This window comes from Chenopodium album, chromosome 23 (assembly GCF_948465745.1).
Source record: "Chenopodium album chromosome 23, dcCheAlbu1.1, whole genome shotgun sequence".
NCBI lineage: Eukaryota > Viridiplantae > Streptophyta > Magnoliopsida > Caryophyllales > Amaranthaceae > Chenopodium > Chenopodium album.
The window spans coordinates 39536998-39547962 of record NC_137856.1 but is presented as its reverse complement, the minus strand read 5'-3'; the positions used below and the strand labels follow the sequence as shown (position 1 = coordinate 39547962).

Below are 10965 nucleotides of genomic sequence, written 5' to 3'. Positions count from 1 at the left end.
CTTAAAAAAAATATAATTCGGTTTTTGGTTTGGTTTCGGTTTGCCAAAATGGAAAACCGAACAAAACCGAACCAAACCGAACTACAAGCCCACCCCAAATAACCCTAGCCCAACCCTAGGTATATAAGGGAAAAAATAACCCTAATCAGTTTACTCTCAGCCCCTCTCTCACTCTTCACTCTCCTGTCCCCTCCTCTCCTTCGAGCTCCGACCAGTCGACCACCGTCTAGTCCACCAGCAACTTTCTCACTCTCCTCCTACTAAGGTAAATTCCTTAATATAATTAGCCTTCAACAACCTCAAATTTTTTCGAGGTCCAGATTTTGAACCCTCTTGTGAAACCCCAGAAAAACCCAGGTTAAGGAGCTCAAGATAATCAAAACCCAGTTAAATTTTAACAAATTAATCAAACCCCAAATCAATTAATTGCAAAAAAACATGAAATTGGGAAGAAATAATTTGAAGAAAGAGAAGAATATGAAGAACAAGGACGTTTGGGCTTCGAATTCATCGCCTAATCACTAATGTAGTCTTTATTGAGAGTACACATCCAAGATCCAACTGTAATAATAGTCTTGATTGAGAGTACCCAGGCTTCGAATTCTTCGCCTAATGTAGTCCATTGTCATCGCCGTTGTTGTGTGAACGTTGCGTACCAATCTTCTGCACTTTCGAGTGTTTTTTTGTAAAAATCGGTTTGGTTCGGTTTTTTAATATGAAACCGAAATAAATATAGTTTGGTTTGGTTCGGTTTCTAAAGTAAAGTGGTGCGGTGTGGTTTCTGAAATACAGAAACCGAATTAAAGTGGTTCGGTTTCGGTTTGGGCAAAAAACCAAGCCGAAAACCGAACTTTCACCCCTAATCGCAAGCAAACTAATTTGGAATTTGCCGCCAAATCACTCTCTTCAACTCATTCTCTCTCATCTCTCTAGTCTCCTGAGTCCCGAGCGTAACAATGGCGAGTGGATCAGGGTTTTCCATGGAAGAATTCGAGTCATTAATGGCGACATCAGATGTTGAGCTTTTAAAGAGAGCTTGGCGCAACGAGAAATCTGCTCCCGAAATTCTTCAATTCCAGTCTTCTTTGGTTCTCAGATCTCGCGAGCAAATTCAACTTATGGTATACAATTCTCTCTTCATTACAAACCCTAATTTTCACATTTTAATTATGTTCCGAATTCAATTTTTAGAGTTAGTGTAAATTGCTCCTATTTCTGAAATTTTCTTTGTTTAATTAACTGATTGTATGATTAGAGGAAATTTAGGTAGTTTTATATGAGAAATTATACTCTAACCTATACTTCCTGCTCAAATTCATGCATTAAGCTGGTTTATTGTATGTGAAGTGAAAGAGAGGCAGTTACTAATGCAAATTTTATTAAGAATGTAACCAATTTGCTTTTTCCGAACATGTTAAAGTGTGGATTGTCCTGAATTGTAGCTCTATGGCATCGTTATTGTAAATTCTGAAATAGTTTGTATCATGTTTATGCATCGACGGTGTCTTATACAACGGGGGGAATGATAAAGTATGATGATTCATTTTCATTTTGTCTCTTTCTCTGTAAATTTTATAGGGTACAGTATGATCTAATCCTTGAGTTATTTTATAATCAAAGTGATCCGACTTTGTCTAGGACTCTAGGGTTCAGGAAGTGATGAGATTGCAGTTTGACTGTTAGTGAGATAAAATTTGTTTAGATATCAAAGGTTATGGATACTGTATGGCCTGAAACGAACAAACTTTTTGAACCGGTTTATTTTAGCCTTGATATTTGATGTTCTATGAGTAGCTTATAATTTTTATAAATCTTGGAGTTTACATGAATGTATATACCGTACTTTCTTTATTCAAGTCTTTCATCCATTTTGCTGTTACCTGAACTACTTCTCACTAATAATTCTATTGTGAGTTTGTGATTTATGAAATGACTTAGGAGAATTCAACCATGGGATTTTTCCTTCCCTTTTTTTAATATGCTATATTGCTATGTGCTCTAATTGCGGTGTTCTACCTTGGCTACAGCGGATGTTGTATTTTAATCTTCTATTTAAGGTTGTTGGTTAATGGGCTGATCTGCTGATGACCAATACATCAAACTCACATCATAATGTGACAAAATATGCATTAATAGTTTAGCACCTGATGGGCTCTTAGATTTACCTGGTTTTTGGAAGCCCGTCACATGTTGAATGCCTTATTTATCTGTTTATCATGTTCATAACTTTTGGGAGTATTCTAATTTTGGTCAAATGTATAGGAGGAAACCATCGAGGAGTTTACAAAAAGTGGTTTCGATCCTCTGATAGTGTCTATATATCAAATGGATATGGATCGGGCTCAATATATGTTGAGATCATATCTCCGGACTCGTCTTCAAAAGGTTGCTTTGGGCTCTCCTTTTTTTTAAGAGAATTTATAGCATGACTATGTTTGCTAATGATCCAACCAGCTTTAGTCTGTGTTTTATAGTATTTTCCTCTATTGTTTACTTAAGAACTGACAACCTTTTGCAGATAGAGAAGAATATGATTCATATCTCAAAAACAGACCTTTGGAACAGACTCTCAAAAGAGGAACAAAGCTTCGCCAAAAGGCAAGTGTGGCAACCCCTTTTTCCATTTAACTCCTGGAATTTTTTAGTTAGTTTTCTTAAGGTTCATTTAATGGCTACAGGTGCTATGAAAATATGAAGAGTTATCTTGATGAGTCAGTTTTGTCAAAACTGCCTACTGGTTACCAGTCTGATCTTAAGCAATCCAATGCTAGTGAAGAAAATGACATGGGTAGCTCCTTATACTCATCCTATGGTTGTTTCCAAGCTTTCATGCATGCTTGTTTACATGTTAAGTATGTGGAGGGTTTTGGTTTTTGCTTTCCCTTTTTTTTTTTTATGTATGATGATGGCCAAGCTTGTTTGGATGCCATTTTTCCACCTTGATTAAAGAAAGAAAGAAGAAAAAATAGGAACTTAGAGTGAAAGATATTGGAGTGAAGGCTTGAGAATTACTAAAATTGGAGATCCATCAAGTGAAAGGATGTAATTTAGATCAAGCGGGTAATTTGGGGAAATATTTAGTAGTTATCTTTCAAGGGGTTAGCGGCTGGAGGTAAATCCCTTAGAGGCTATTTCTTAGAAATCTTGAAGAGAATTGGAGTTAAGAATTAAAACTGTAAAGGTAAAGACTATAGCTCAAGTCTCTTTGGTTTGGTTTATCTGGGTGCATGTCCTCAATTTTTTTCAAGTAACATGTTCATTTGTGTAAGGTTCAAGGATATAAGTCATCTCTTGGCCTGTTGAAGAATTTGGAGGTCAGAACCACGGGGTCTCAACCCAATGCCATATCCATACCATAGGGGTTTTAATCATTGAGATTTCAGTGGCCTTTTTTGTCTCGTGGTTCATATGTAAGGTTAAGTGCAGAAGTAGAACTGGGGAATTTTTGCTACTCCCTAACTTGAGAGCTCCAACCATCATCTTCAACCAAAGACTGGTGAGATATATATATGTATACGATACAAAGAACTTTATTTATTAAATTAAAATTAGATATACAATACAAAGAAAAGTTGTAGAAAGTTAACACCAAGGACTCCAGATTTGTGGTGCTAAGATGCCAAGTTTGAGGAGCAATGGATTTGATTTTTTAGTGTCCTTAGTGTAAAGGGTATATGTGTATTGGTCAACCAGAAGAGAGAAGCTATGCATGCAAAAGCACAACCCCTTTCCTCTGCTTGGGCTAAGAAAACAAAAAAGAAACTTTAGGAGGGGAAAAACATACTTTTCCTTGGAAAATTGCTACTTCTCTCTTTTATTTTGGCAGCTGCCAAACAGTAATCCTACAATGTATGTATAAATAAATTAATCAAAACTTAAACAGCCCAGCCTCCTAGTCAAGCCCAAAGGCTGGAGACACCTTTTCTCTTAGACCTTCTGAACAGTGATCCTTTGCATCAAACCTGCTGCTTTCTGAAAGCATCAATAAAGTTCTTTGTCTCCATTGGAGCTCGTTGCACACCTTCTAGAACCTGAACCTAGAACAGGCTGTCTGTAAATATTAAACCCCATCCACCCCCCTCTAATATTCGTTGATTGATAGCTTCTAACAAAGCCTTGGCTTCAATCTGAAGAATTAAACTTGTAACCACCACAAAATGCTCTGCTTTCTCTACCCTGAATTTAGTGGTTAAAGTTGAATCTAAGTTGCTGCTTCTTTAGGGTTTCTTTCTTCTTATAGGCTTTTTTTCATGCTTTAGCTATTGACTATCTTTGATCTCGACTCCATTTTCTGACTCCTTATTCGAACATCCATCGTCTTGGGCCCGCTGCTAGAAAATTGTATCCATGAATTGGTTCATTAACTTTCCCATCTCCTCAATGAACAAAGACAGATTAACTGTAGCTCCATCAGAAATATCCTTATTCCAAACCACGTAGTTCACAGGTTGGCTATAATGCCTATAATTTGGATTAATGGTCTTGTCACCTTCCGTGCAAATGAGCAACTCCACCATCCATGCTTGGATATTAATTCTTGGGTGTCCATCTGCTCGTGTACCCAAGGTTCTGCATTGCCAAATCCTTTTAAGAGTTTTAACCACCTTACACTTCCCAAATAGATGATCCTTTGTTTCAAATCTTGTAACTCCATTATTACACTCTCCATATACTGAATCCACTTGTATATTTCTGGTATCAAGATTACCTGGGCCCAATATATCAAAGTCCAATTCTTTTTCAGATTATTCCCCATCCTCCAAAATCTCTCAGGAATTACTGTAATCCCTTGGAAGAAGGTAAATCTACAGCCAAGTTTTATGGATCCACAATGAAAAGTTTGGGCTACTCTGGCACAATCCTACGTCAGCAAGATATGTACTGAGTGGCTGATGTAAAGACACAGTTGAATGAAAAAGAAAAAAAAAAGTGATAAACTTGATAGAGTGTATTAATTCACTCCTAAATGGAACTAATCTGTTCTGAAAACTATCCTACGTCTCCTTTGTCCTAGGTGTGAGCTTTTAGGTTATAGCCAATATACTCCGCTTTAGTGACTATTAATAGATGGGCTGAAGGGGCAATATTCCTTATGTGACCTATCTAGTCTTTTGGTGCTGCTGACATGAGCTATACTGTACCTTCATAATTAACTTTGAATTCAAATGTATCTGAATTTGAAATTTTAAGGGGCACTAGAGTAGTAAATTTGCTTGATTTGCAAGAGAAGGGGGTTGTCTGACAAGTATCCAGATATCAAGGATACGCATGGTAACACTTTGATTCTGATTTATAGAGCAGGTAGAGAAATCAACAAACTGTTTTTAGTTTGGTGGGAGCATATTACCTAATTTTTTTTAGTGCTGTAGTGGTGATGAATTAATTGTTTTGCTGGCTGGAAGATTGGAAATTTGAAACTTGAATTATGGGCCAGAATGAATTCCATACTTTGGCTTCCAGTTGTCTAGAAAACTTGAAGAATAGCTAATGGATGTCAAAACTTAATAGGATCTGTTATTTGCAAAGCAAGAATTCTGGAGAAGAAGATACGCCGGGCATATAGACAAAATTCACAAAAATACAGTAGATCTGCTGAATCTGAGAAGATATAGGGTATCCTGAAAGTTGTGTGTCAGTTAATTGGGGCATGTTTTGCTTTGCTTGAAGTGTAAAGAAGGGTTCAACAGGGATCTTCATTTTATGAAGTACATTGGTGCAGTCAGAGATAATATTTCTGAACTATTTTGCTTTAAAACTGATGTTCATTATCATGACAGAAGAGCATTCATGCTTCTGATCACAAGTGTGACACGTGTTCATGGAGCACCGCCCTCTCCGCTGTCTACAGTTCTCTTATTCCCTTTGGGCCCATGCTACTTGATCATCTGCACCCTCTTAGACCAGGTAAAGTTGAAGACAGTTTTCTTTTCCTCATTTTTTGAGGAAAGCTAGTAGCAAGACGTGTGAAGGTGAAGAAGTTCTTTATATTCTTGTTTATTTTACAAGTTTGGAAAATTAGATACAAGTTATGGCGATTGAGGCATCAAACAAGGATGACAAATCTTGGGACTGCTCTTTTATTGCTTTAGATTCCAAGCTGCAATTTGAATGTTTTTATCAACTTTTTACTGCTATACACATGCTGAAATACTGTTTATTACCTTCTCTTCACCAGTTCCAGAGCCAAATTTGGATACATTTGTGTTTTGCAAGAGTGATAATTCTATTGGAGCCATTCCACTTGATGACAGGTAAGGATCTTGTTTTGCTAACAGATGTAATATTAAAATTTCTGAAACTTATTATCTATCTGTGCATGACATGTCTGAAATTTGATGCTCTTACAGTGCGGATGAGATTGTGGACCTTGTTGCTGGTGATTTATACGTACTTCGTTACAAGTCTATTAAGCCTTTTGTAGAGAATGGGCAGATTGATCTTGTTTGAAGGATCTCTTTATCATTTCTGAACATTTATGACTTCGACCTCTTCTCATAGGCCCTCAGTGAAACTGGATGTCATACTACAGCAACCTTAATTTATAGAGAATATGAAAATGTAGCTTGTCTGAGCATCCTTTATCATTTCACACAGCTGATGACAGACTGCAAATAGCGGTTTGCTAACTTGGAATTCTTACATTATGGTCTGAAATCTGGGAGAAAGAATACCTTGAACTGGGGACAAGTGTCTGGGATATGTTCATTATCATGAGCATGTTCGAGGCTGCTTGTCCAGAATAGGTTAAAGTTTCTGTGGCAAATGTTATGTAATACTATCTTAAGTGTATTATCGAAAGTTTGAAAGTACTCAATATTTAACTGTACTATTTGTTTGTTTTAAGAGGGAGTGAGTGGTTGCAGTGTAGTTCTAAATCTTTTGGGTTAAAAAAATACGAAATGAATCAAATGGCCTATGGAGTGTATGTCTACTGGTCAAGATATGACAATACTCTAATTGTTTGCGTGATTGTTAGAGTAATTTATTATGTATAGAACTACAGAATTACTACCTCCTCACATATTATTTGCAACGATTGAATATTTTTTCACTTTATGTCAAATCGTTGGAAATATTATGTAACGGAGGTATTAAAAACGGAAAAAGTATGTAACAATCAAATTATAGGGGGTGATGACTCATTAGATACAAAATTTGTCTGTGAACTCTTGTCAAATTTCACAAGATTCCCGTGTACAAAAATCGATATTGGATCACGGACCTAAAAAGAAAATCTAAAGTGCACGTGACTTGAGCAGCCAGGGACTCCCGAGTATTCTTGCAATTTAATGTGGTTACAATTTTTCAGAGAGAATAAACAATAGTTTGGCCGACCAAATGAATTAGAATCACATACTAATCTATTTCCACCTATTACACTCATCATTTGCCAATCCGTATAATTATTTTCCTATAAATCAATAAATGGTATAGGATAATAGGAGTTGCATTGCTCATTAGTAAGCTCATTACTTGTCGTTACATGTGGTCATGTGGAAAACTATGGTTTTCTAATTTTGCTTTGTGTTTGTTGATTGGTGAGTTTATGACTAATGAAAGCTAAGGACTTTCCTCATACGACACAAAATTTTCCTTCTTGGAAGTGTAGTTGTGGAAAATAAAATTCAACATCCTATTTGCCAATTACCATTATTTCACTCAAAAAACTCCTATCATGCATTATGCACCTTACAGTTCACTTTCTGACTAATTTCATCACACGATTTTGTTAAAATAGAATGTTTTTGTGATTTTCACCTTGTTTTAGATGATATAATGCTCCTATTTCTCATGTAGTCATGTTTGCCATAGTGTATGTATCTCCTTTTTTTTTTTTTTTTGACAAAGTATGTATCTCCTTTGATTGCATAGAAATGGTAAAAGAGTAAAAAGTTGCATTGCTCACAAGGTAAGCCATTGCTTGTTGGCATATTATGTGTGAAAGCATTTCTTTTGGTTAATTGATGACTTTACAACTAATGAGTCCTTTGTCAAAAACTAATGAGTCCTTGTTGCCCGTGGGACTAATATTGAACTATACCTTCCTTGGAAAGTGTGGTTACAAAATAATTCAACCACCAATTCGCCAATCACCCTACTTTGACTCACTAAACTTTGAGAACTCTTCATCTTCCACTAATTACATTACACAATCAACATCTATATTTTTATTTAGTTTTGAGGAGTAAACTAGAGAGATAAGCAAAGACAAAAAAAATTTGTACTCCAACAAACATGAAAATATAGCTTAATTTCATTTATCAATAATTACCATATCATAATCATATAAACAAACAATTTTTTCTCACATTATTTCTCAAACCCAAAATTCAATCACACTCTTTTGTGAAATTACTTACAAAAATTTCACATACCTACTAAAAAAAAATATTAAAAAGTTACTAATTAATTTCATAAAGATCCAAAAATGTTGATAAACCCATCAAAAGAAACACCATTTGTATCATCAGCACAACCCATTTTAATCATAGCCTTAATCTCATCATCACCAACCTCTAATCCAGCCAATTTCAAATAATCCTTCAAATCATTAACCCCTAATGTTCCATCACCATCTTTATCCATTACTTTGAACATCTCTTCCATCACCCCGCCGTCACCGTAGCCGTTTTTCTCCACCTTCTTCTCTTTCTCTCTCCTCTCCTTCAAAATCTTCTCAAACTCGTCGTATTGTACGTACCCATCTTTATTTGCGTCGGCTACTGAAATCATTGCTTTAATCATTTCTTCGTCGTCGCCGCTGCCGGAGAATGATGAGTAAAATGATCGGAGGTCTTCGCCTGAGATTTTACCGTCGTGGTCGAAGTCCAGGACGTCGAATGCTCGCCGGAATCCTGACGTGGGTTCGTCGCAAAAAATCGCCGGAGTTAGGGTAGTTCCGGTAGGACACATTGTTTATGTGTTATAAATAGGGAGGGTTTTTCAAAAGTTTGTTTTTTTGCCAGAGGGAAATTGAGAAGAGTGTATGGGAGCTTAGCGGTATTTATAGAGGTTTTTAGTCCCTCTCCTTGATTTAAGACTTTTTCTTTAAAACAAAAGCCTTTTTTTGTATGACTATTAATTGTACTTCATTTGTCCATAAAATATTCCTCTAGTTCATTAACAAACATGTGAAAAGAAAATAGGGGAAATATTAAAGGATATGAGACCTAGCTATAGACTATAGAGTGTCTCTTACAAGTCTTACTATCGTTACGGATTTACGGAGTGTATGAAAGTAGTGTAGTTGTTCTCCGATCTTGTTTTATTTTCTCCTACTTCACATAGCAACGATAAAAATTTATGAAATGAGCCTAAATAACTCATAAAAGCAAAGTTTAGTCCACTTACTTACAAACCTAACCGTTGTAGGAGTAACTATTTTGTTTTACTACTCCGTACTTTAAAATTTGCTGTATATCCCTTCTTTTTTTCAATGTATAATAGAGTTTCATCATAAATTAACCGTTTAAGTTACCTTTTTATTGGTACAAAGGGATAATACAACATACAAGACACAACACACTTGATATCGATCATATTGTAATCATCATCGTCAAATCGTCATTATTATTGCTCTAATTTGTTTCCATTTTCCTAATATGGAGTATTTCGTAATCAAAGAAATTATATACCAAACATGCATGCATTAATATTAAAATTCGTACTTACCCTACTAGTAAGCATATATTTGACTCAAATGTTATAATTACTTGGGAAACGGTTTTTCGTTTAGAATTCTAAAAGAGAAAACGTAAGTCGTGATGTCATGTGGTGAGTCAAGTCAAATTATGGACGAAAATGAATTTAGGAGTAGCCTTGAAACGTGTTGAATTGTTTGTCTTTACTAGTTTTTGGGAGGTGTACTTTGGCTGTTTCTAAGATTGTTGTGGTTCATACTTCAATTTTAAAAAGCATAAAATGGCAAGTCTTAAATCGAATCATTCGCTTGTGCAACGGCACCAAAAAGTTGTGGAGCTAGAATTTTCAAATGAAATTATGCTTATAATAATTGATTCCCCACTTCCTTTTCATTTTTGCTTCTTCTGTCATTTGTGGACTGGTTAGATTTTGTGAAGCATGAAATTGTCCAAGAGTTTTTGTTTTGACTTTCATGAAACACAACAAGAAACGTTTTGAAATGCTTAAAAACGAGAGGAATATGATATGAAGATGCTACTAGGCTACTAGCATGTTATTAGAAACGTTTTGACTATTCAAAACTACTTGCGACTTTTTAATCAAACTATAAAATCAATAAGTCTTATTATAACTCATTTTATGTTTGCGAATACAATACAAACTAGTTGTAGTTACTTTTTTATTTGGTGATTATAATAATGTATAATTTGTTTGTTTTAAATTAATTGTAGCCTTTTGAATGATGATATGATTGTTAACAACATATACTTTTGATCGTCAATATCTCCAATTATCAAATACGGATTATTTAGAGACGGTGATATTTTAACAACCAACTAAATAGATACAAATATAATGTGAGATAGGAGACTAAAACAATTGGCTAATTCTTTGACTTCCCAGCATACGTGAGCCAGAGTTGGTTCTCACCTAACTTTCTTTTTATGGAAACTGATCTCAACTTTTATTAATCACTCAATAGGCTTAAATTAGCCATTAAAATATCAAAAATACCATAAGGTACCTCTAACTAAGAGGGATGTCAACTTTAAAACTAGAATTTTAAACCCACATGATATGGGGTTTTATAAACCAAGAGGAGGTGAGAGGCTCATACCATTCTTTCATATATCAAATAAAAGAAATTGTTCATTTTGAACAGAAAACAAACACATTGTTTTACTCGTAAGTATCAAGTCTCATCCCCTTATCTCTTTAATCTAATTCTTAATTTCAAACTCGTACCACTCTACTAACCAAACGTCCCCTAAATTGATATAAAATGTCGTATGATGATTTGTTAATGATAGTTTTCGTATCCCA

General features: G+C 35.2%; 2 protein-coding genes across 3 annotated transcripts; one reads left to right on the top strand and one right to left on the bottom strand.

The window, feature by feature from the left end:
* Positions 1-713: 713 nt before the first annotated feature.
* LOC145608537 (DNA replication complex GINS protein SLD5-like) lies at positions 714-6821 on the top strand. 2 transcript variants are annotated; one of them, XR_014105828.1, is made up of 6 exons: positions 714-1121; positions 2263-2385; positions 2519-2598; positions 2679-2788; positions 5509-6251; positions 6348-6419. XR_014105828.1 is itself a non-coding variant. In XM_081664152.1 (6 exons), the coding sequence occupies exons 1-6, from the start codon at positions 957-959 to the stop codon at positions 6445-6447; spliced, it is 654 nt and encodes a 217-aa protein (XP_081520278.1). In that variant the 5' UTR covers positions 715-956; the 3' UTR covers positions 6448-6821. The 2 variants fall into 2 exon arrangements, 1 of the variants encoding a protein (XP_081520278.1); XM_081664152.1 differs by having other exon boundaries at positions 715-1121; positions 6176-6251; positions 6348-6821.
* A 1455-nt stretch (positions 6822-8276) lies between these two features.
* LOC145609289 (calcium-binding protein CP1-like) lies at positions 8277-8955 on the bottom strand. The gene has a single exon (XM_081664809.1). It carries the CDS (start codon positions 8911-8913, stop codon positions 8413-8415), a length of 501 nt encoding a protein of 166 aa, XP_081520935.1. The 5' UTR covers positions 8914-8955; the 3' UTR covers positions 8277-8412.
* Between the last annotated feature and the right edge of the window lie 2010 nt (positions 8956-10965).

Coding starts and splice junctions, on each gene's coding strand:
- LOC145608537 (XM_081664152.1), top strand. CDS start 957: ATGGCGAGTGGATCAGGGTTTTCCATGGAAGAATTCGAGTCATTAATG. Junction 1,122..2,262: donor GCGAGCAAATTCAACTTATG/GTATACAATTCT, acceptor TCAAATGTATAG/GAGGAAACCATCGAGGAGTT. Junction 2,789..6,175: donor TAGTGAAGAAAATGACATGG/GTAGCTCCTTAT, acceptor TCTCTTCACCAG/TTCCAGAGCCAAATTTGGAT.
- LOC145609289 (XM_081664809.1), bottom strand. CDS start 8,913: ATGTGTCCTACCGGAACTACCCTAACTCCGGCGATTTTTTGCGACGAA.